General features: G+C 46.8%; 3 protein-coding genes across 7 annotated transcripts in view; 2 read left to right on the top strand and 1 right to left on the bottom strand.

Annotated features, from left to right (window-relative positions):
- The window catches only part of cand2 (cullin-associated and neddylation-dissociated 2 (putative)), a 37,094-nt gene extending 20,420 nt beyond the window's left edge, over window positions 1–16,674 (bottom strand). The window contains exons 1-4 of one of the 5 annotated variants that reach the window (XM_086200355.1): window positions 6,730–7,750; window positions 6,542–6,645; window positions 6,147–6,473; window positions 4,781–4,876 (exon numbers count right to left, since the gene is read on the bottom strand). Coding sequence is in view for 1 of the 5 variants with exons in the window: in XM_086200352.1 (XP_086056478.1) it covers window positions 8,951–8,958 (8 nt within the window). In the remaining 4 variants the exon portion in view is untranslated. Of the gene's footprint in view, window positions 1–4,780; window positions 4,877–6,146; window positions 6,474–6,541; window positions 6,646–6,729; window positions 7,751–8,950; window positions 9,046–16,427 lie in introns of those variants that run through there. The other 4 variants (XM_086200353.1, XM_086200354.1, XM_086200356.1 and 1 more) reach the window with 4 other exon arrangements.
- Window positions 372–6,921, top strand: LOC147268625 (keratin, type II cytoskeletal 8). The gene is made up of 10 exons (XM_086200362.1): window positions 372–726; window positions 3,073–3,281; window positions 3,807–3,867; window positions 4,251–4,346; window positions 4,962–5,126; window positions 5,740–5,865; window positions 6,202–6,345; window positions 6,417–6,493; window positions 6,562–6,608; window positions 6,756–6,921. The coding sequence occupies exons 1-10, from the start codon at window positions 427–429 to the stop codon at window positions 6,863–6,865; spliced, it is 1,335 nt and encodes a 444-aa protein (XP_086056488.1). The 5' UTR covers window positions 372–426; the 3' UTR covers window positions 6,866–6,921.
- abraa (actin binding Rho activating protein a) lies at window positions 16,309–25,183 on the top strand. The gene is made up of 4 exons (XM_086200363.1): window positions 16,309–16,583; window positions 19,614–19,668; window positions 20,417–21,310; window positions 23,785–25,183. The coding sequence occupies exons 3-4, from the start codon at window positions 20,684–20,686 to the stop codon at window positions 24,220–24,222; spliced, it is 1,065 nt and encodes a 354-aa protein (XP_086056489.1). The 5' UTR covers window positions 16,309–16,583; window positions 19,614–19,668; window positions 20,417–20,683; the 3' UTR covers window positions 24,223–25,183.
- Window positions 25,184–25,411: the final 228 nt, after the last annotated feature.

The raw sequence follows: 25,411 nt of genomic DNA, 5'->3' as shown, positions 1-25,411 counted from the left end.
CTTAGGATGGATCCCAGATAAACCATGAACCCACCATGCTGGATCACTGCTTGATGGGCAGGTTTCCTGCCTGTCTGGTTCTGGTAGAAAGCGTATCGAGGTGCAAACCTCCCCTGTGCCTTTTCAGTGCCAATTTAAATGAAGGAATCCTGGATATCTGACACCCCGGTGCTCCAGCCCCCCCCCCCCCCCCCCCCCCAGCCTACAGACGTATAAAGGCTCTGACACACCTGACCACAGTCAGACGTCTCTCTTCTCTCCTTCACTCCAGCTACTTCTAACCATCTTTAGTCCATCAACATTTGATCTGACTGTGAGCCTTCTATCCTGTTGTCTTCTTAGTCTATTCCTCCACTCTATTTGTAGACGTCTTGTTCCTTCAGTCTCTTCACTACCTGCCTCTTGGATCTTAACCTCTCCTCTACAATGAGTCTGAGTCGCACCAAGCGTATCAGCTCCAGTAACTCGGTCCGCTGCAGCAGCGGGTCCAGGAGGCTGAGTGGTCAGGGGGGTTTCAGCGGCGTCTCCCTGAGCAGCAGCTCTCTGTTCGCAGGCTCCAATGGCCACCACCACGGTCTGGGGGCCCCGCTGACGTCCCTGTCAGTCAACAAGAGCCTGCTGGCCCCCCTCAACCTGGAGATCGACCCCAGCCTGTCCATGAGCCGAGCGCACGAGAAAGAGCAGATCAAGAGTCTCAACAACCGCTTTGCGACCTTCATAGACAAGGTAAAGACCATCCTGACCTCCACGACTTCACAATGACAGATGTTCATCCCGCAAGGGCTCAAGAAAAATGTTGCTCTTAAACAATTAATGATAAAGGTTTGCTAGGAATTAGAAAATATGGACTTAACTTAAAAAAAGAGCTCTGGCTCATCGATGACAGAGACGAACCAGCCTTCAAATGTTACCTGAGCCACTGTCCTCTCGTGACGTCGGAACGTAACTTTTCCTAACTACAACTGTCTCTGGTTCAAACGCAGGCTTGTTTTCATTGCTTTATTGTTTTAATTGTCTGACCAGTTCATCATTTTTACACCAATTTCTGGCTGCCAGCTGACAAATCAACAATTACAGCAGGATGTATGGATGGGGGGGGTAATGAGCTGGTGTCAGGACACGTTTGCTGAGATGCAACTGACCTTTCACCCTGATTGAAAAGGCAGCGGAGCTCCGTCCTGCCTGAAACATATCTGTGTTGAAGTGAAAAGCCAACAATGCCTCCATTGTGAGAGTGTGTCAGCAACTCCGTGAGAAAGCAGAGATGTTCCCCAAGTAAGGTATCAATGTCCGACATTATCACACAGCAGGCCACTTGGTCTGTGGGAAATATGTGCTGCTCCTCAGGAACCTGAACACAACATTTACTGATCATAACCACTGCATTTCACGGTTTTCATTTTTTTATTTGAGAGCATTGAAAACCACGTATTCCAGATGATCTTGCAGGAACTATGATTCTATTCATGCAGACAAAGACCATTTGGATTTTCTCTATTGCCCCACTGCTGGTGTTCATCACAGCTAAGCTAACAAGCAGTGAGCCGTCCGGCGGAGGGAAGGTTCTCGGTCTGCTGGTCTACCTCTCAATATGATTGGCACCAAGTTTACTTCCGGAAAAGTTCCCATGTTCTGTTAAAAAGCCCTAACAGAGGCTGGTCATGGAGTGGAAACGAAAACAACAAAAAGGAAAACACGACAAGGATTTCAAAATAGCAACGTAATCATTATCGACATGCAAACCCTGTGACATCTGAGCGTTGTTGTCTCTGATTCAGGATCAGTCACATGCAGGAAATGTTCCCTGGATTGGGGCAGTAAGACACTTGTGTGACTCTGCAGCCACACTTGAGAACCCTGCAATGACCCTGCAGCTACCAGTGTAATCCACCCGCTGGCCTCTGAATCATTAAAGAGCTGCTTCCCTCATGCAGAGCAGTAATGAGCTCCGTGCAACAGGAAGACAACGTTACATCCAGCTACGTTTTTGGAAGCAGTTCTTTGACTTAATTGTCGGTAAAAACTCAGGGACTTCATCCCGAAAGAGACTGAAACCAGTCGCTGCTTCTGGGATTTCCATCAGCCAGTCACCTCTGACTCGCAGGACACTGAAGCTACCCGTCCAGTTTCACTGACTTGGGTTGTAACCTGATAAATCAGGTCAGACACGGTGTGGTTGTGTCTCGGGGAAAGTCATTCAGCCCTGAACAGAACACGGGCTTTGTGTGGGAGGGTATAATAGGTGTTGGATACGTGGCCACCGGCAGGAAACTGGAACTGAGCAGATACGAGCCTGGAACTCAATCTGGCTGACAAGGAGCTGCTTCTCTGCTGCAATGATGTGGTTTCTCTTACTTCAGTTCATCCAGGGAGGACATTATTCCCTCATCAACAAAAACTGACAGAAGAGTCTTTGTTCTCACTGCTTGTGTGCTTTTACCAAACACCTGCAACCACGATTTAATTTAATCACCCAATATTAGTGATAAATCAGTTAACATTACTGAATAATCAGACGGTATTCGTGATTTATCAGCCAAAATTACTGATTCATTGGCCAATATTATCCAATACTATTGATATCTATCAACAATATCAATGTCAATCAATAATGTCAGTGTCTGCATTAGCCCCAGAAACCGAAACAGACTATTGATTTGTTCAATAATCACACGTAATAATTCACACCTGTGTGGCAGCCAATCCCGTTCTTGGTGTTCACTATGATCACCAGAGATCCAGCTGATCAGAGGAGTCTTGGACCAGGAACTGAGTGGATCTCACTGACAACCATCATGAAACTGGGGTGCTGCATCAGAACTCTCCAGCAGAGGAGAGAGAATATTGAAGAGCAAGCAGAAGAATGAGAGCTGAGTAGCTGGGAGTCTGGAGCCTCAACTCTCTATGGGATCAATAACATAAGAATGAGCTTATTTTGGCATCCAGGAAGAAAACCATGAGAACTGTAAGGGAGGTCAGTTGGGTGCCTCGTCCTGAGGGGAGGGGGTCCACCATGGAAACCCCTGATGTAGAAAATTCAACAGCTTTCAAAGGTGATTTGCTCACACCCAGGTCCGGTTCCTGGAGCAGCAGAACAAAATGCTCGAGACAAAGCTGGAGCTGCTGCAGGGTCAGGGGGTGGGTCGATCCAACGTGGAGCCCCTGTTTGAGGCCTATATGGCGGGCTTGAGGCGCCAGATGGACCTGGTCAACAACGACAAGACCAAGCTGGATGGAGAGCTGAGGAACATGCAGGGCCTGGTGGAGGACTACAAGCACAAGTAGGTCACCGCCTCGAGATATCAGGGGGGTTGGTGCCTGCGTCTGATGTAAGCACGTGTAGTAACGTGTCACTGCCAGGAGATGGAGACAAACTGCCACAGGCTGCTCCCTTGGCACCAGTGCCGTTTTAGCCACAGTGGTTAATTCTTCTGGGCATCACGTCAAACTCCAGAAGAGCCACGATTAAATTATTTATCCAAATTCAAGTCAGCAGAAGGCTAACAGGAGGTAAACAGGACATACAGGAAGTAGCAGATACACAGATCTTGATACAAGATGTTGAATTCCTGGTCACAAAATTCCCTACAATTTTGTATTCAGAAGACTTTTAATTTATTCAAAAATGATGAAACTGAGGGAGCAAACTCAGTCTGGTAACCACAAAATTTAGATTTCCTGTGGATGGTCGTTCCAGGGCTGTCTGTTTCATCTCTATGACCCCCCCCCCCCCCCCCCCACACACACACACACACACACACACACACACACACACACATCACCTGACTGTCATGTCTCCGCCCCAGATACGAGGATGAGATCAACAAGAGAAACAACCTGGAGAATGATTTTGTGATCCTAAAGAAGGTCAGCATGCACGCGCACCCACACTCATAGACACCCCCACACACCCCCACACACACACACACACACAGACAGGTGTGTCTAGTAAGTTAAAACCACTATACTGTCTTCTTCTATTGTCTCTGTGGCTGTGAGAACACGGACCAGGGACAGATACCAGGGACCAGCTCATGGTGTCGGTACAAAGTTCTCACAGGAACATTCCAGTTCTAAATTTGAATATGAACTCAGCTACTGAAAGAGAGACAATTCAAACTTCATTGACGTGTTGGGATCTGAATCCTGACCTGTCCTGAACCTGTAGTAACACCTACGAGGACCACGAGCTGCGTTACCTGCTGGTGGAACCACGAGTTAAATGACCAGCCGCTCTTGTTTGTGTTCAGGATGTCGACTCAGCTTATCTAGTGAAGGCAGACCTGGAGGACAAGGTGGGAGCTCTGACTGATGAAATCAACTTCCTGCGCAACGTCTATGAGGAGGTATAAACACTTCCTGTTCTGAGCGGTGAGAGGGTTCACCTGTCCATCGTTTCCTGTCCTGTTAGTCAGGCTGTCCTTCGCTTCATCAGGCCTCCTTTATTAAACCAGCTACCACACCTCAGACCGCCATCCGGTCTCTGACAGGAAGCAACACCTGAGGGCTGAAGTGACTCCCCGCCCTCGACATCTGCTGTGGAACCCTAAGGTGCTGCTTCCTGTCTGCAGGACTCAACTCAGGGCTAAAATGTTTTCTGTTTCATTTCTCCTGAACAAGATTTCCCAGGGACACCTTGAGAGAGTTGCCTTCAAATTAGGCTCAAACCTCCACTGGGGACCCAAGGACGAAGGCCAAGGTCACTGGAACCTCTCATGCATATCGTCTCACTCTCTCACTCACGCGATAACTCAGGAATATCATGAGGGAAGTTACTTACTGATTCAAGCACCGTCTCAGGTGTATCTTGAAATGGTTGGCATCAGTCAACCTGCAGGAATCTCAGCTCTCCCCGTGATGTCACGGGAGCGAACGGCTGCGGAGAGAAAATGAAGCAGACGTATGAACATGCTCAGAAGTATTCACACGGCTGCTAACCGATGTGTTACTCCCTGAACCAGGAGCTGCGTGAGCTGCAGGCCAGCATCAAGGACACCTCAGTGGTGGTGCAGATGGACAACAGTCGCAGCCTGAACATGGAGCAGATCGTAGCTGAGGTCAAAGCCCAGTACGAGGAGATCGCAGCCCACAGCCGTGAGGAGGCGGAGGCCTGGTACAAGAGCAAGGTCAGTTCCAGCAGCACCAGTCAGAGGAGGCGTTCTGAAGGCTCGTACTTCTTTCTGGGCTCTGCTAGAATTTCTTTCCCCTCACAAATCGATTGGGATCAACTGGACTGATAGGAGCTGATAACCACATTCCCACCAAGTTTTTATCAGGAGATTTCACTCAGACCTGATGGTGCGACGTCCACCTCACTGGTCGTGATTGATTTTTGGAAAAATTATTTAATGAACAGTAGGTTTGTTTTTTTTAAAGGTCTAAACAATTTACAGATATCCTGGACAGCTCAGGCCCGACCCTCCACAGGAAATATTGCTGAGCACACGTCAGTTCACGTACATGGAATCATCTTGTTGAAGGGAAAGTAACCAAGAAATGCAAACCAGACTTTCAGGCAGGTTTTAACAAGCATCACCTCACGTTTAGGAACATCAGGATTACTGGAACATGGATGTCCAACATTTTAACAGTGGACAAATGACAGAGAATCACAAAAAAGCTAAAAAGGGGCTAGTCTGCATCCTCCAGTCCAGACAGTCAGTGCAGCCAATCAAACTATCAATGATATCATGGATCTGATGGTGGCTCAGGCTCACACCAACACTTGTCTGTGTGTAGTTTGACCAGATGTCGGTGCAGGCCAGCCAGTATGGAGACGAGCTCCGTATCGTGAAGGGAGAAGTGGCTGAAGTCAACCGACTGATCAGCCGCCTGCAGAGCGAGATCGAGGCTGTGAAAGCTCAGGTTTGACTGCTGATTGCTGCCGTCAACAGGAACCGTACACGACTGCTTTGGGATAAATATGTTTGGGGTCACTTCTCAGTGCTGCAGATGAACAGAACCTGAGCGCTCAGGGCAGGCTGCCAAGCCAGTTTCTGACCAATGCAAGCATGTACGTGTCAACATGGTATTATCCAAGTATGAGAGTCAGAGAAACAAAATTAGACTTTTCTCACAGCATGCAAATGTACTGAGTCACACCTAAGCCAAGTCAAGGCCACCCCGTGTGAGGTAACGGTTCTCACCATCAGTGAGCATCTGACCTCTCCAGTCACAACTTCCTGCCTTTGTCCCTCTCAGCGTGGCAGTCTGGAGAACCAGCTGGCTGAGGCGGAGGAGCGTGGCGAGCTGACTGTGAAGGAGGCCAAAGCCCGGACCAGGGACCTGGAAGACGCCCTGCAGAGAGCCAAGCAGGACATGGCCCGCCAGCTCAGAGAGTACCAGGTGAGAGACCATGAAGGGTCGCCGTGCCCAGAGGTCACACTCCTTCCTGACATTCTCTGTTTCGCCCGCAGGACCTGATGAACCTCAAACTGGCTCTGGATATCGAGATCGCAACCTACAGGAAGCTGCTGGAGGGAGAGGAGGACAGGTGAGACCAGGCAAGATTACCCCTGATTATGAAAGCACAGCGACTAACCTCCATCTCTACACCTGCAGACTGGGACAGCAGTCCATTCTCAACATCCAGGCCGTCTCCAACTACAGTGAGTAACAAACTCATCGGGGAGGCTGACTGAACTGCTGTTGAGCAGAAGGGAGAAATCCGGTGTTTAAGCGAGGGGGGTGAGGTCGTGGTTCATCAGTCAGATGTTTCAATCAACTCACTGCTTCATCCTCTCCTTCCTGTCCAGGCAGCAGAAGCACCAACGGCCTCTTCCACACTAACAGCAGCTCTCCGGCTCCAAAGCTGCTGATCAAGACCACTGAGACCAGAGACAACAGCAGATACAGCTCCCACTGAGCCCACACCCCAGCGCCTCTCGCCCTCACAATCAGAGGCGGAATCCTCACTCTTGTTTCTACACTGTAAAGCCTTGTTTCCCTCCTGCTCTGCTGGTTTAATCTAGAGAAGAATCTCTCTGCAGGACTTTAGAAGTCTTTCATTGTACCTGTCCAGTTCTGCATTTGTATTAGAATTATTTGACATGACCACATAACTTGTAGTGAAATTCCTAGAATATGAAAAGTCTTGGAAATCATGCAGAGATGTGCTTTTGATTTGTGGTTAGATTTTACATCCAACACAGTTTTTTCTTTCAGACTTTGTTAATTCCAGCTTTGACACTTATAGAAGACATTTAATCACGATTGGCATGTGTAGATCTTCAGGTTGAAGCTTCTTTACTTTTATTTCACTGCTTCTAAAGACACCATTAAAATGATCAAGTGAGGGAAAACAAATCGACTTGGTTTTATTTTTCCCATTTTCTTTTAAAAATGATTCTATTCAGTTCAAAACCTCTCCCTGCTACTCCAGGACATTGTAGATTTAATGTCTTATTTTCATCATAGATTCTAATCGAGCCACTATTTTAGAATGAATACAAGTCATTCATTGTTTTGCATTCCTCCCCACTGAACAACCTCACTAACTCAAAGAAGGGACGGCTGTTTTAGGCCTCAAGTCTTCTTTGAGGCGTCTGCAGTCTCTGAGAATTTTCCTAAAAGTTAACTGGATGACAAAGTTTTGACCACTGACAAACACCAACTGTCTGGAGACTGACTGACAAATGGAAACCAGGCAGATGTGGTCTCATCCATGGCCACAGGGAGTCAGTGTTGGCCCACAAATACCCTCTGATGTCAGCTTTTAGCTGGTAGGAAGTAGAGGGGTACGACCCCGACATGACACCCACAGGCCTAAATAGAGAATGAAACGTGAATGAAGCGTGAAACGTTTCCTGAGGTGGAGTGCAACCATCTGATATCATGTGACTGACAGTTGGACTTCTATCTAAATGTCCTGGATCAGTGGAGGCGCACAGGCGAGATGGAGGCCGTTTTCAACCCTGATCAGTTTAGTTGATGTGGACTCAGAGGGCTTTCATCAGTGAGGTGCATCGGTGTTCCACATTTAAATCACACTTCACCAGGATACTCCACTTTGTCTTTCGAGTACTCACAAGTGCATGTCTTAAGATCTTGAAGATGTTTTCCCTCTTTTATTACTTCTTAGTTACTCTAGAATGCAGAAAGAACCAGCTACGCATATTTAGCTTGACGCTAATGAAGAGTGACGGCTAACAACAACAAAACTTACCAAAAGCAGGTCTTCTTCATCCAGCTGTATGATCACAACACAAAAGTACGAACCAGAGCACTTCTGACTGTGACGCTTCTCTGGTGACAACTCTCCACTTCAGAAGAATATTGTCAATGCTAAAAGATTCACAGCAAACTCAGCAAAACACACTGGTAGCTTGTTAGCATTGATATGTGCTAATGCTAGCAGTGTCTGTCAGCGGGGAGTGCTGACTGAATTGTGTTTTTGTTTGTCTGCACCTCTCATGTTTAACCAGTGTGGGGGACATCTGGGTTGACAGCGAATTTCTGGACGACTTGCTGATGTGCATCACTGATCACTGCAGATAGTAGCCCAGCTACCCGCCTCACTAGCTGGGCCTCGCTGCTGCGCCGCAGGCTATGGATGCTGGCGGTCTGCGGTAGAGAGTAGCCTCTGGTGGGTGAATCATGTGGTTTGACAGGCACACATGACCATGACGCAGGATGTCTAGTTAGACCACGAAGACTCAAAATGAGGTTGAACCAATAAAAACAACCACAAACCAGCCAGTAACGACGTGTGACCCAAGTGCGTGTTGGTTCAGGCGGAGAAATTCGCTGCTGTGATGCACAGAAACCTTAAAACCACATGAGTTTAGCACCTCATCTGCATTGTCTCATGAAGATTATTCATCCACTTCCATGAGTAACATCTCCATCTGGAGGAGGACACACGCAGCGACACCAATCCTCCACCAGCTCGCACACGCTCATGCAGCTATATTTAAACAGACCCACAATGTTCTAGCACTGACCCACTTACGACAACATTCATGAAGCCCCATGAAAACTGCAGATTGGGACTGCATCCGTCGTCGCTGGAGTCGGTGCTGCATCCTAAAGCGCTGCTCCCTCTGCTTCAGGTCAGCTCACTGCTAATGTTCAGTCTTGCACAGTCACAATACACAAAGAGATAAAACATTAACCAGCTAGCATCTCAACTGACTGCGACAAGAAGACTCAGGGCTGCTGGCATGTGGAGCCAGATTGTCTCTACTGAAATGAAATTCGATCACTTTTACAGAGCGGTGTTGGTCTGGCAGTGTGAGTGATGGGACATAATTAAACAGGACATCAGTCAGTTACACGACGACTGGCAACTCCAATGTGAAAATCTTTAGTGCCGTCTGGATAAAACTTTAAAATATTCTGGATAGAAAGAAAAATAATTTGGAGGCTGCTACTTCTCAATTTCATAAATATTCAATAACCGCGTTTAAATATGGAGAAGCCATGCGAAATCTGGGTTTTAACTCAAGGTAACATTATAGTTTTTAGTCTTGTTTAGTCAGTCCAGACAAACGAGGCATAGCAGCACCTTTCAACAGGGCCGCCCGCTTCCAACCCCAACATCCTGTTGGCAGATTCCCTCAAATACAAAACTGATCCCAAACCAGCCAGCCTGTTCGACATGTTGGCCGATGTCAGTATTTCTACTCAGTTCTCCTCCTGCGTGACATTCTTTCACCGTCGGAATGTGCATTTTAAGTATTTTGATCATGTATGTCGTCACTTCTTGATTTCAAATCATGTATCTTTATGTAGTCCATCCCTCCATCCATCCCTCCATCCATCCCTCCCTCCATCATCCATCCATTCATCCCTCCATGTTCCCCCTCTCCTCCTGTTGAGGGTGGTGGGGGTGGAGCCTATCCCAGCAGCCTTCCCCCTGGACAGGTCACCAGTCCATCAGGGCCAACACATAGAGACAGACAACCATTGGCTCTCCCAGCCACGCCTACGGTCAATTTAGAGTCTGGATTAACCTGGTCCCTCTTGATGTCTTTGGACTGTGGAGGAAGCTGGAGTACCGGAGAGAACCCAGCAGGAACAGGGAGAACATGGAGACTCACACAGAAAGACCCTGTGCTGCAGCCGGGGCTCCACCCACAACCTTCCTGCTGGGGGCCACAGGGAGGACCACTGCTCCACCCACAACCTTCTTGCTGGGGGGCCACAGGGAGGACCACTGCTCCACCGGGCCGCCCTATCTTTATGTAGTGCTTCATGAGAACAGGCGAGGCATCCAGTCTACTATTAATGTCTGGCATTGATTTGGAGTCACGAGGTCACATGACATGGACAAAGGAACCAACCAATTATTTGTCCAGGTTAGTGATAAACCCTGATTTTGAAGTGATTAAAAAAGACGTTCCAAAAAAATATTTATCAAGGATGCAATAAAATGGAATAAATATACGTTTGTCTTACTTTTTCAAACTACAACTACAGAAGCAACACTTAGGTTCTACAGAGCTTTTGAGGAGGAGAGGACCAGGAGGACACTTGGAACACCTGAGAACCCACAATGGTTTGACGCTTCAGGACCATGAAAATCAGCATCAACATGAAAATAGAATTCATGTCACTTTTACTTCCTGCCAGTAACCAGCGGTGCTTCCATTTCCTCTCACACTGACCTCGCGTGGAGAGTCACACTACCCTTCCCCTCAAAGCCCCAGAAAAAAAGAAAAAAATTGTATTTCATCTAAAAATACACCCATCAAGAGGAAGAGGGGTGAGAGATGAAAGTCACAGAAAATGGAGGGAGAATAACTAATTGTTGAGTGAGTGATGAAAGTGCCTACCTGTCGGAACGACCCCAAAATAACCCTGAGGTCGTTAAAATGTCGTTCAGCTCTTCACGTGATTGACAGCCTGATTTATATGGATTTAATTATGAATGAGGCCAAAGTCAACGGAGCAGACGGAGACACAATTTATGCATGTGCCGTCTCGTATGTGCGCACCAGCAAAAACACAGAAACACACACACGTTCTTTTTCTGTGTTTTGTTACAACTGCATGTGCTGAGTTTCTGGTCCATTTACCCTCAACAGAGGGAAAGATGGTTCACTTATGTTTCGATAGAGTATTTCTCAGTCTCAGTGAGGCTTCCTAAGCTGGTATTTGACCCAATCCACACATTACCACTTCAGCTCTGCGTGATGTGAAGAATCAGATCCTCTCAGAAGTTTCCGGCACCAGAATAAGTTCAGGTTTCTTTGGTCAAACTTGCTCTCTGTGAGTGAGAGCTATTCCTGAGGAGGGAGCTCAAGCAATCAGGCTGCGACCCACTGCTGCTTATTTGGAGCAACATGAATTAGAGCAGACAGGAACGATGGCGTGGTGAGTCACGAGGCTACTGAGGAGAGGAAACCAGAGGAGCAACAGACAATCAATGGAGGGCTGGAAAGACGAGAGAAATTAATATCTGAGAAGGCAAGATTAGATGGCGCATTCATCAAAAGGGGTGAGAGGAGAGCGGGAGAACATCTGAGCAGGGAGAAGCCAAGGAAGGCCTTGAGCTGGATATTCCTCACATTTTGGCAAAAAATGCATCTGACGTGCATCTGCTAAGAGTCTGCAGCCGATCCTGGACATGCCTGACGCAACAACTTCAGTGAGCTTTACCATAAAATTCTTCTTCTGAAGTAAAGATCAGGATGTAGTCATCAAGCACCTGAGCGAGAACGAGTAGCACCACTCCTCAGGTCAGCCTCCATGGCTGCAGTCAAACGATCCACCATCGCTGAGGCGTCACTGCGCTTCTCCTTCATGTGGACTTTTTGGTGCAAGAAGAAATAAACATAGAAACGGGTTGGAGGACACAAATCAGAGACGCGCTGACGTGAACACGCTTCAGCACAGTTGAGGAGCACCTCCACGCTTCACTAGACAGAAGGCTGACGGACACAGAAACATCACAACCTCCACCTCCACCACCATCACAACCAGCCCTGACCACCCACCACCATCACAACTACCACCATCACCACCACCACCATCACAACCAGCCCTGACCACCCACCACCACCACCATCACAACCAGCCCTGACCACCCACCACCACCACCATCACAACCAGCCCTGACCACCCACCACCACCACCAGCCCCAAATATCAAGTGATGGAAGTACATCCTTCATTCACTGACTCTGTTTCAATTGCATTTATTCATTAACTTCCACAACTAACAAGTTTTCAAACTCCCCCCACCCAAAAAACTTTTTTCTGTTTCAACTCAGCTTTCTTTAAAAGTCGAAACAATTAATAACCAGTGCAAATGGATCAGCATAACTGGTATAAACATTGGCACATCAACAACCACGTGGGTGTCCCCAGCTAGGAGCAGGCCTGTGGGGCTGCAGTGTCCACACAGCCGGCAGCTGCTGGGCAGCAGCACCGCGGCAGGTTAATAATAACTGACTTTGTTCTTGAATCTGGGACTCATTAGTAGGTCAGCCGCCCGTCTCTGAGGAGCAGCACGCGCACACGCACACACATACACTAACTGGCTCTTTGAAGTGGTAATGTGCTACAGCAGTGCTGGAGCCAAACACTCAGGTGTGCACACAAATAAACCAACACACAGCAACAATACAGGGTCAGCATGGACACCAACCCTGTCCCGACCCGGCATCAACACGTGTCTCATACCATCACTAGTGGACATGTCTCAGAGCGTGACTTGACACTTGGCACTGGGACGTGTCTGCACAGGCATCTCGAGTGACGACCTGTGATCAGACCCCTGCTCTACATCTAAATATACATGCTCATTATTTCCGTTTGCAAAGATCAAACATGTTTCTGACCAGCGGCACCAACGGCGGCGGGATGCCTCTCTCAGCGAGGGCAGCTCTTAGTCACACCACTTCATACAATTTATCAAAGTTGCGAGCAGATAACTGGAGCAGCCAGTTTGATGAACTGGCCTCACCAACACAACATTTGAGTCAGTGCATACAAGGCATGCAAGACTTGGTTCTGAGAGAACCGGGGAAAGGGAAAAGGCCCACGGAGCACAAACAACAGAGGAGGGTCCTTCATAGCTGCTGTCCATCAGAGAAGCAGCCTCTCAGTGCTCATGGAGGGGGAGCTGGAGCGCCTGGCACCACTCCAAGCTACATTTATCCTCAAACAAGTTTGCATAAATTCGTCTAAAGCTGCCTGAACATCGCTGATTACCAAGTTAGAACATTTCTTAGTGCTGCAGAGGGTCGTCTCAAGCAGTGCGAGACTTAATTTTCTCTGATCACACGCTCCTTCCACATGAACCTCAGTCCAAGACCCCACGAGCTCACATCCTACCACTTTTACTAGAAAATAATCAATCGCAAGGGGTAGATAAGGCAAGTTACGAGCATTAGTTAGGGTAGCAGTTGAGAAGGACTCAGCTCCCCACTAAACTCTTTCAGATCATTTGTGACAGAGATCACATGATTAAGCGTTTACGATGTTGCACCTGAGCGGGGGGGGGGGGGGGGGGGGGGTGGTTACCGATGGGGGTGCACGCACACGCAACATCTGGAAATACTTTATAAGGCAGTGCCACATGAAGCATTTTGGCTTTACAAGAATTATTGTTTTGACTTTTTTGAAAGTACACATCAATCCATTTTCATTCAAATTACTACGTAACAAAAGCCAGCATCAGAATCAAATCCCTCAACACAGGCCCGGCCTTGCTGGTTTGGTTCTACTGGAGCTCCAGCACTGGGAGTCAGTGTCCCATGTCTGCAGCACGGACTGACTGAGTATTCTTAAGAATCATTTGCATAAATGATTTCTTGGGTCACAACAAAACCCCCAAGTAGAAGAAGAATGACCAGGGAAAGGATTGTACACATGGAGAAGCGTTTCAGCCAGCGGTGCTGGATTTTGTGGGAAGTGAGTCCCAGCAGATCGGTGACTGAGCAAAGGGCTCAGGCGTCTGACGACCGGTGAGGGAAAAATATGCTTTCCAGCATTGTCCACTGCGCTTTAGTTTGTTTTGTAGATTTTGAGGTTGTCTTTTTAAAATGGTCTTCACCAGCTATTCTGACCACGTCTGTCTGTCCAGCAGCAGTGACGTGTCCTGTAGGTGCAGCTAACAGCCGACTCTGTCCGTTGACTTCTCTCCTAAAACTGTGCCATTATTGTCACATCCCCATGGCCTCTACACTGCCCCTACAGGTCATGTGAGTATTGCATCTTGCATCAGCGTAATGTTAATCTCTCAGGATGTGAGGACGTGATGCTCCCAACAGACGCAGGACAGGCGAGGCAACAGTGGTGAAGAAGACATAAATCATTGTTGTAAATATTCCAATGACTCGATATGTCGCTTACACCAGTGTTTCTGTCGCCTGATCAGTGGTTGGACGGGGATGTGAAGGACCGCTGAGCTGGGACGGAAAACCACAATGATCTGTTTTGCAAAGTCTACAGCCAGAAATAAGGACAAGTTCCTGGGTTCGGGTTCTTCCTCTTTCGGGGGAAGATGCGTGTTGGTGTATTGTCAAGACAGAAGACTGAAGTTGACAGATCCTGTTAGGTTTTCTGTTGAAAAGCTAAACACACACACACACACACACACACACACTCACACACACACACTGCCATGTGACTCAGTTGTGTCAGAACACTGCCAGGAGAGCAGAATTAAAGAAGGCCTGTCAGGGTTATTTCGGGTTCTGGTTCTGCCTGGGTGACTGAGAGTTTCATGCTCTGATCTGCTGCTGTACCGCCACCACCCTGCTGCCCTGCTCCACCCTCACCATGATGGCAAAGAAAATATCTTCAAAATAGTGTAGTACTTCTCCACACACACACACACACACACACACACACACACACACACACACACACTTCAAAGGTTGAGAACGCTGGAACATTCTTGACCTTTGGAGTTGTCCATTTCATGTCCCAACTGCACGATCAGACGTTCTAGAGTAGCTGCTAAAGGGATCCTCAGCTGTGACTGGGATCTGCTCTGCCGCTCCAGAACACCGAGCCAGTTGTTCCTTTCACCAGCGACTGATCCGACACAGTTCGCCGCAATAATACTGCTGCTGCTGATGTCACAGTCATCATCAGACGCCAGAAAAATACTCCTGTCTTACACTGACTCCAAGCTGTCCTTTCACAGAGAGACTTGGAAAGCTTTTGTGTGTGTGTGTGTGTGTGTGTGTGTGTGTGTGCGCCAACTTGAGACCAATTGACATTTTTGGAAAGTGAATCATTTTGTCCTATTTTTGAAAATAGCATTAGGTTTTACTCATTACTGTCAGTTTGGGCTGTGACAGCGTGGATGTGAAGTCTTCCCGCGGGTTGACGGTTCTAAGGACCACCAGCACCACCTTCTGAATCCAAAATGTTTCCAAACTTGGGCTTTCAGTGTTATAGGTGCTAACGTAAACAGACCATTGCTGCATCCTGCCACTCTTGCCATTTTGTCTAAAGATCAATAGACTTTATTTGGTCCAGTGAGGCCTCGGTACAACATGAATCACACTACAGCGCCACCACAGGACTGGCATGTCATTACAACGACAACAATCAATCTCAGGATTTTTCTAATCAATACAGAATTGGAAAATAATACATTGAAATACACAAATAAATCAATTTTTGATCAAAAAATTAACACTCATGTTTGTAGTGTCCATCAGCAGTAGAGGGCCAGTGTTGTCCAAAGGTTTCAGATGCAGACGCAGCTTGTCTATAAATTAAATCACCACAAACTCAAAGGATGGATCCAACAGTCCTCCTCCCTCCAATCAAAGGAAAGCAAGAACTTCAATCTAAACAGGAAACCAACTTTCTGTCACAGCTTGGAAACAAGATTATCCACACGGTGCTTAAATATGAAGTCACTGTTACATCACGCCACAGGCCGCGATGTTTGTATACAGCCATTCTCTCCACGCAGGAGCCACCGACCGTAGGTATTTGCACATCATCATAACATTCCTTGCTCCAGAAAACAACTTATTTTGTTCTATTATTGTTAAAAAAAAAACAATTTCAGATTCACAAGAGCCTGACAGAAGCAATACAAGAATGTTACAACTTCTCCTTGGCCAACTGTGTACAGTCAGAGATGAGGTCCATCACAGGAGCCTCCACACACAAACGGACATGGCGCCGATCGAAAGAGGGAAAAAAACAATATTTATCATAAGAGAACCTAGAAGAGGACATGTCCTAACGCAGAGCCTTGCGGAACACCTTCACACCAGGGCACCTCGAGGAGAAATAGTCCCGACACCTGTCACTCCTACCGGACATCGACTGCAACAGCTGACCAACTGGGTGAGAACACCGTCTACATACCAGCTGCGGGTACAGGTGATCCCCTACATTCACGGGATTATGGCGGAAACCGCAAGGAAAGGTTACACAACAAGACGGCAGACATGCAAAGTTTCTGTCTCCTTTAAATTTGTGACAAAGACGGTGGAAGACGTTACTGACCTGGGCCACAATCCCGTAGAAGGACGCTGGATCCGTACCGTGTGTACCAGAAGCGCTGACGTCTCGGGAACAAATTGAGCACTTAATTGATGTCGACAGTGAATTCGAGACCGGCTCCGTCACTCCGTGTTTGACTCAACATCCAACCAAAGCCGGGTGAGCGAGTGGAGTCGGGGGTTGCTGCTGTGTGTCCCAGTGGTTCTGGTTCTGGTTGATAATTTTAACCAGAGTTTGTCGGTTTACTTTTTAGGCGCCACAAAAAAAAAAAAAAAAAAAACGCCTGGACAGGCGAGCCATAGGCGAGCTTGCTAACTTCTTCTGCACTTCTAGAAAATGGCGAGCAGCTCACTGATGAGCAACTTGCTCCCGCTGCTGGCGGGAGTAGGAAACGCGGGTGCTGTCTGGGGTTCAGCTGGCCCTGAACAAAAAGCTAACTTGCCATCCGGCTAACCTGCCAGGCCAACATCCTAAAGCTCAGCTTTATTTTGACGGTTTAGCCTTCGTTAGCCATCAGTCTCCATTAGCTTTGAGCTAAATATGCATAGCTGGCTCTTTCTGCATTCTGGAGTCACAAAGAAGTGATGCAGGAGGGAGAAAATACATTCATGAGCTCAGAGCTCTGACGAGCGAGTCCTTGAAAGGCACAACTTCCTGATTGAGGCGCCTCCCACTGCAGACAGCCATGGTGTTCCTGATTCAGACTCTCACCTTGTCCTTGTTTTTATATCTTTAAATCAAAGTTACTTGATTTAAATTTCTTGTATTTTGTTATCAAACTGTTGAAAAGGGTTCAACATGGGTGAATAAGTGAGCCGCTCCACCCCCCGACACTGCAGGCATCAACTGTGACGCCTCATCACCCAACCACTGACTCACAGTTCACATACAGTATAAACACACCTTTGACTAAGTCGTGTACACGTAAATACTGGGGTTACACACCTCTCATGGCTTTCTAGTGCCTGGTGCTTCTATTGCTGCACACACACACACACACACACACACACACACACACACACACACACACACACACACACACAGGGAACCTGAGCAGGCGATGGCTCGGCCCCAGTTACTTATTTTTAGTCCGTACGCGCATTCACAGGATGCTCCTTCATTATCAAGACACGTTATACTGGACATTTGTTGATTGATGATGACGCTTCAGTTAATCATACAAACCTTTAATGATGGGGTGCAATGACATGTAATGAGTAAGCGTGCAGCTCGTGACCATCACACGTTACGATACAATAATTCAGACTGCACGTCTGCACATCAGGATGTTGTGAGATGTTTGAGTTTGTTTCATCTTTTTATTCCGTGTAAAGCATCTGAGTACCAGAACAGTGCTCTATAAATAAAATGCATATTAGGAATCAATAACAATAATAATGATAATTTCTGTGACATGTTTGAAGTAATGTCAGATTGCTAGTGAAAGTGTACTATAACCAATACTTCAATCGCACTCAACTCTTGTTCTGTCTTACAGTTGCAGTTTCCCTGTGTATCTTGTGTGTATCTTGTGTATCTCTTGTGTATGTCGTGTATCTCGTGTGTATCTCATGTGTATCTTGTGTATCTCGTTTGTATCTTGTGTATCTCTTGTGTATCTCATGTGTATCTTGTGTATCTCTTGTGTATGTCGTGTATGTCGTGTATCTCGTGTGTATCTCATGTGTATCTCGTGTGTATCTCATGTGTATCTTGTGTATCTCATGTGTATCTTGTGTATCTCATGTGTATCTCATGTGTATCTTGTGTATCTCATGTGTATCTCGTGTGTATCTCATGTGTATCTCACGTGTATCTCAAGTGTATCTTGTGTATCTCATGTGTATCTTGTGTATCTCATGTGTATCTCATGTGTATCTCGTGTATCACGTGTGTATCTCATGTGTATCTCGTGTATCTCATGTGTATCTCATGTGTATCTCGTGTATCTCGTGTGTATCTCGTGTATCTCGTGTGTATCTTGTGTATCTCATGTGTATCTTGTGTATCTCATGTGTATCTTGTGTGTATCTCATGTGTATCTCGTGTGTATCTTGTGTATCTCATGTGTATCTTGTGTATCTCATGTGTATCTCATGTGTATCTCATGTGTATCTCATGTGTATCTCGTGTGTATCTCGTGTATCTCATGTGTATCTTGTGTATCTCATGTGTATCTTGTGTATCTCATGTGTATCTCGTGTGTATCTCATGCGTATCTCGTGTATCTTGTGTATCTCATGTGTATCTCGTGTGTATCTCGTGTATCTCATGTGTATCTTGTGTATCTCATGTGTATCGTGTGTATCTCGTGTGTATCTTGTGTATCTCGTGTGTATCTCGTGTATCTCGTGTGTATCTCATGTATATCTCGTGTATCTCGTGTGTATCTCGTGTATCTCATGTGTATCTCATGTGTATCTTGTGTATCTCATGTGTATCTCGTGTGTATCTTGTGTATCTCGTGTGTATCTTGTGTATCTCGTGTGTATCTTGTGTATCTCGTGTGTATCTCGTGTGTATCTCGTGTGTATCTCATGTGTGTCTTGTGTATCTCGTGTGTATCTCATGTGTGTCTTGTGTATCTCGTGTGTATCTCATGTGTGTCTTGTGTATCTCGTGTGTATCGTGTGTATCTCGTGTGTATCTCATGTGTATCTCGTGTGTATCTCAAGTGTATCTTGTGTATCTCATGTGTATCTTGTGTATCTCATGTGTATCTCATGTGTATCTCATGTGTATCGTGTGTATCTCATGTGTATCGTGTGTATCTCGTGTGTATCTCATGTGTATCTTGTGTATCTCATGTGTATCGTGTGTATCTCCTGTGTATCTCGTGTATCTCATGTGTATCTTGTGTATCTCGTGTGTATCTCAAGTGTATCTTGTGTATCTCATGTGTATCTTGTGTATCTCATGTGTATCTTGTGTGTCTCATGTGTATCTCGTGTATCTCATGTGTATCTTGTGTATCTCGTGTGTATCTCGTGTGTATGTTGTGTATCTTGTGTGTATCTCAAGTGTATCTTGTGTATCTCGTGTGTATCTCATGTGTATCTCGTGTGTATCTCATGTGTATCTCGTGTGTATCTCATGTGTATCTCATGTGTATCTCGTGTGTATCTTGTGTATCTCGTGTGTATCTCGTGTGTATCTCATGTGTATCTCATGTGTATCTCATGTTTCCAGGTATCTCTTTGTCGATCAGGTAAACAGACGCAAGCTTGCAACTCTGACCTTTACGGTGAGTTTAGGTCATTTTCAGGTGTTTTTCCGAGTCATTGTGAAACACAACTCCAGTTCTACCAATGCAGGCAGAACCTTCTGGAGAAGAGAGGGTTTGATGACTTTAGAGGCTCTCTCTCTCTGTACTGCCTGCTAGCGTCCACTGCAGCTAAGCTAACTAGCAGTCAGCGTTTACTCAGAATACACAACTCTGGTTTAGTCCCTTTACACAACTGACAACGCTGCAGTGGCGTCACTTTTATAAAATCCAGCTGATGAATCACACTCCAGATATTCACACTTAGTACACACAAGATGAATATAGTTGCAGCAACACACACACAGACATGCTGGCAGGATATTTTGTCAGTGACCCGCAATTTAGAAATTCACACACACACACAAATACACACAAACACAAACGTCAACAGGAGAGATCAAAATCTGCAGTGCAAAAATGGAATGTGTATCTGAATGGAAGCATCTTTATTTATACACGGTGAACACACACACACACACACACACACACACACACACACACACAGGCTGCATCAGAGCAAAGACGTTTCAGTGTATTTGAGTGTGAGAACAGAAACCTCGGAGTTTCTAAAAATGCTGGGCACCTGTTCCCTGGATCCCACTGGGAGAAATTCCACCCACCCTTGCTGTGTGTGTGTGTGTGTGTGTGTGTGTGTGGAATGTTGACACCAGGCTTTTCTGTCTCACGTGGCCACATCACTTCCTTTACCACCCCTCCCTATTTAAAGGCCGGTGCGGAGCAGGAGGGTCCTCAGCGCCGGCGCGACATCACCATCTCCACACCATCAGTGGTGGCTCACCCGCTGACGACTGGTGATCTGGGATCCTCCGCGTTTCCCTGAAGATCCATCTTGGTTTCACAAGCTGACGTGAAGAAGGGATTATTCTCATAAATATCTAGAAAAGCAAAATCGAATCGTTTTCTGATTTTTCCAGTTTTGGAGGACTGCTAACATTTATTGCCCCTGACATCGGCCATCTCATATCTTGTCACAATGAGTAGCAGGGGAGCCACCACAGTTTCCCCACAAGAGCCACCGGCTTTCAAACGTGCGGTGAGGAAGATCAAATGCGCCGCCATGGTAGCCAACTTAGCCAAGAGCTGGCAGGGCTGGGCCAAAGAGCATTCAGACAAGCAGGACGCCCTCCCCAGCGGCTGGATGCCTTCATCCGTCGAAGACGAAGACAAAAAAGAACACAAGCACGTGGTGAAACTCACCATGACCCCGCGTGTGATCTCAGCCACCGACGGCGACACAAGCGGGAGCAAGATCCGAACCTGCTCAGTGACCAAGACGGTCCAGCCGAAACGCAGCGAGTGCAGCAGCGGTGACTTGCTCATCACGATTCGAAATAAGATGGAGTCAGCCCCCGAGGAAAGCAAACCGTTCCTGGGCAATGAGTCGCCAACACGCCGACGCCACATGAGGGCCCTACAGAGCGGAGGAGGAGGGGGAGGAGTTATACAAGACAGGAAGCTGATGCTTCAGGAGAGGAAGCCAGGGTCGAGGAGCAGCAGTGTGGACACAGAGGACAGCGGGCTGGGGGAGGAGCTGGGCGACAGCAGCGAATCAAAAATCGAGCAGAATGACGTCCAACCCAAGAAAAAGACGAGACCGAAGGTAGAGTGGTTATGATGATAAATACACACGCTCGCGGTAACAGGGCCTTCATGAGTCACGTGGAAGTTGGACGGTTCCGACCGCCAACGCCTGAACGTAGAATACTCGGCCAGGTTTCACATCACCCGGCATGGTAGCTCGTGTGGTGAAAGATGAAAACTTTAGGTCATCCTTGTGAGCAAAGGTGATTCAGATGTTAACGATACTCTCTTAGCTAGCTTTTGCGCTGCTAATGTAGAGTTAGCATTCAGGCTAGCTACACAAGAGTTAACACTGTTACTGCCAGCAGCTGAAATGACTGAATATCTGGACTCCATCTCATGAATACGGACGATGACGTCGTTCTGACCGCAGAGACTAAAGAGATGTTCTAGGGGCGGCGGCCATGTTGCCTGTTCGTTACCATCAAGTGAACGATTAAAGTTCAGTAAAGTAAAAGCTTTAACGACAATCATGGAAGCTGAGACTGTTTGAGTTTTTAAAAAAAGGCCATTTTCTCAAAATCACAAGTTAATTACTCCCCACCGTAGCTCGTTTTCTCAAATTAATGAGTAGAAGAACTCAGGATCTCAAGAAGGCAAAAGCTGTTTTCTGTTAACTAGTGACGAGTTTACTGTCTAGTTACCTTGGGAAAGCAAACCAAAGCTGTTAACTCAAGATAATGAGTCGTCAACTCGTAACCTTGAGATTTGTGAGTAGTCACAGTTATATCAGACTCGATGGGTTAAAAACGCAGTGGGCCATAAAGATGTGGCCACAGGTGGTGAAGCGTTTAAAATAACTGCTGTTTCATTTCATTTATTTTGGTTCCTTAGAAAAACTTTTGAACCTGTGTCAAAGTCAAGTCCCCCACATTCTCTCTCTTTCACTGTCCTGGTCAGTACCTAAATTCTTCAACATTGTTCGTTCGAGAGAACTCCTTCATTCGTTTGAGTTTAGTTGGTGAAGAGAGCTGGTGGTTAACGCCATTTTTGTGCCTCTTTATTTTCTAGTCCGAAACTCTTCTCCTTGAATTAAACTCTCAGAAAAGAAGCATGCAGACACAGGTTGAAGCAGGCGTCCCCCCGATGTCACCTGAAGATATCAAACCGTCATGGACACTGAACAGTTGCATGACTCCAATTCTAAAATCCCTCCTATAAAAGGTAGAGACGCCACCAGTGGCCCCCGAACGTGTCCAGGGGGGATGCCAGAGAAGCGCTCCAACTCGTAAAAGCACAAGCTGGACTGCAGCGCAATGGAATATATGTAAATAAATATAGACACGCAGTGCAGCGCGTCCCCACCCTGACCTTCAGGTGGAGGAGAAACAGGCCGGAGGAGAGAGTGATAGACGGGACAGGTGGTGATGTTTCTTTATGGAGCTCAACAGGAAACCCTCTGAAGGTAAGAGACGAAGAGGTCGGTTAGAAGGGAAGGAGTGATGATTAATGGAGACGTTCACAAACAAACAAGCAAAAAGACACGCGAGCAGCTGCCTGGTGCCACCGCTGCTCTGAGCTCTCGTGCAACCAGAGCATTAAGAGCATTTCAGCATAAATAACAAAATAAAAATGTCACTTGGCTGGTACGCTGACCCCCCCCCCCCCCCCAAGTGCTATGGAACTGAGCTGTAATTTGAGCTGCACCTGCACTAAACTCCAACTAGCTTGCAGGGATGAGCATGTCAAGTAAAAATACTGTCTGATATTCAGCGGGAACTATTCTGGGAAGCATTCGACGAGCTCAGCTTTGTTTTTCATTGGGCAGATTTTACAAGCAGCTTTTAGAGGCATTACTGACACCATCGAGTGCTAATAAACCTGAGCAGAAAAGTTAGTCAGGAGTTGAAAGACAACAAATATGAGATTATTTCAGAGGTAGCCAGTTTATACTCAGGTAACAGTTGAAAACCCAGATTACATTTTTGCCTGTGTGCTGTGGCTCTTTTGCTGTCAGACGAACTGTGACTGGTCAAAGCTACTCGAACTGGAACCAGAGGCTTCCTTCGCCCACAGATGGCGTGTTTCTACGCTGAGTGTGTTTGTGGAGATGCAGCAGCTCTTGTTCACCACAAGGAGACGATTATCACTCAGTTGCTGCAACGCCAGCTGATCAGGCGCTTAATCATTTAGGGTTCACAGTTTGTCCCTTGGTGGCAAACCTTCACTCATCATGAGCCAAATACCGAGAGCTCTGACGACGCTGAGCTGAAGGCCAAGCAAGCCGAGGAAAGCGAATACATCGGGGGCGGGGGGGGGGGCGTGTTGATGAGATGGAAGGTTTCCTTGAAAGTTAATGAAATTTAAGTGTTTGCAGACGTCCTTCTTGGTTTTGTTTCGAATGTTTGCTTTTTGGGAACTCACTGATAAGTAAAGTGTTTTCCCCTTTGTGTTCCTCAGACTCAGACACCTACATCTGACCTGAAGCTATGAACGACTACTTTTTGAGAACGATCATGTACTCTCACCTGTTATCCTGTTCTTGACCTCCAGATTAAAATCGCCACGATGGGTGACATCAAAAGCCGCTGGCAGCAGTGGTCGGAGCAGCACGTGGAGGGCCAGAAGCTCAACCCCTTCAGTGACGACTTCGACCACGATTATGCCATGAGCCAGCGCCTCCGCAAGGGCGACAGCGGCTACGGCCGCCCCAAAGATGGCTCCAAGACAGCAGAGAGGGGCGACAGGGCCCACAAACACATCCACAGGGAGATGGAGGAGATGGTGTGGATTATCAGAGACATGGGCTTCAGGGATAAAGAGGGCAGGACCATCATTTCCTTCGGACGGCTCTTTGACCGCTACGTGAAGATCTCAGACAAGGTGGTGGGCATCTTGCTGCGCTGCCGCAAGCACAAGATGCTGGACTTTGAGGGGGAAATGCTCTGGAAAGGACAAGACGATGATGTCATCATTACCCTGAGAGACTGAGGGCAATCATACAGACATCAGCTGGTTTAGACAAACCATGCTCAGGGACGTAGGCGTGATGTGGAGAGTGCTGTGTCTTCCTTAAGAAAACGTGCAAATGAGTTAAGCCAGGATGATAATGTCAGTGTGGATGCTAGCAAGAGTATAGCAGGTATCATGAGGCAAGTTCTACGGATCCAGGATATCTCAAAGTGAGCTCACCCCCGTTCCCACAATTGGTTTCCTCCTGTAGCTTACAGGTTGGCTGTGTCTCTGAAAGGGTCACAAACGCCGAATTGAATTAAGACTTAATTGTGTTGTGCGGAGCCGAGAACATGCTTGTAATTCTTTCTTTTTTTTAATGCCGTTATCTCTCCAACGAACCTTGTCCTTTCACCGTAGTGGTGTAGTTTATGTTGCCATGCTGAGAAAACTTCTTGGTTTTCTTGAGGTAACAAGATGATGGCCTTGATCCTGGGATAACAACTGAACGAACTCTAGAGGCCATTATCTGCTGGAAACAAGCTTGTTATCTCAAGATAGCAAGAAAAATCAACCTGTTATCATGCAAAAAAAAAAGCTTCATTATTTCAAGAAAACAGGGTTACAGAAGTAAGAACAAGCTCAGCTGAGCTTCCATACGTTTGAGAGCTTGAGGTCCCCCATCATTTGCAGGCGTCTCTTTAAGCCTTCAGGCTCCAGAGACATGTGACTTCTGATAGCATCCTTTCATTTCATGTTGTTGAAGAGGTGCTAACGGTCTCGTGTTCAAACCAACAATCCATTGGATTCATGTTGGCATATCCAGATGAAGACGTGGAGGAAAGTCTCAGGATTCCCTCAGAATGAACACAATCCACGGTGAGATTCTCATGAACGTTTGTTACAAAGCGGGAGATTTATTACCAAGAAAAAAAAAGATTTACCATTGCTTTAGAATAATTCCTTCCAAGCCTAGGAGTAACTTTAGGAACCGGAGTCATTATGTTCTCGTTTTTCCATGGAAGGAACTCCTCACTCCTCACACCCTCCAGTGGTTTTCAACTTGTTATACATATTCAAATTAGGAAATTTCAACCAGTGTAACACACACACACACACACACACACACACACGTTCATTAATACATCTCATATACCTAACATGTCATCAGTTGAAGGAAAGCTATCTCCTAGCATGCGAGGCATGCTCACCCTGCTAACTATGCTAG

Source organism: Aulostomus chinensis, chromosome 3 (genome assembly GCF_037954235.1).
Source record: "Aulostomus chinensis isolate RoL2024-O1b breed Wild chromosome 3, RoL_Achi_v1.0, whole genome shotgun sequence".
Lineage (NCBI taxonomy): Eukaryota > Metazoa > Chordata > Actinopteri > Syngnathiformes > Aulostomidae > Aulostomus > Aulostomus chinensis.
The sequence above is the reverse complement of the archived record's forward strand: the minus strand, read 5'-3'. Positions and strand labels throughout refer to the sequence as shown.

Bases quoted from the DNA above. Each gene is read 5' to 3' on its own strand.
- LOC147268625 (XM_086200362.1), top strand. From the start codon at position 427: ATGAGTCTGAGTCGCACCAAGCGTATCAGCTCCAGTAACTCGGTCCGC. The intron at 3,282-3,806 runs GTAGGTCACCGC...TCTCCGCCCCAG, and splicing joins GTGGAGGACTACAAGCACAA to ATACGAGGATGAGATCAACA. The intron at 5,127-5,739 runs GTCAGTTCCAGC...GTCTGTGTGTAG, and splicing joins AGGCCTGGTACAAGAGCAAG to TTTGACCAGATGTCGGTGCA.
- abraa (XM_086200363.1), top strand. From the start codon at position 20,684: ATGAGTAGCAGGGGAGCCACCACAGTTTCCCCACAAGAGCCACCGGCT. The intron at 21,311-23,784 runs GTAGAGTGGTTA...CTTGACCTCCAG, and splicing joins AGAAAAAGACGAGACCGAAG to ATTAAAATCGCCACGATGGG.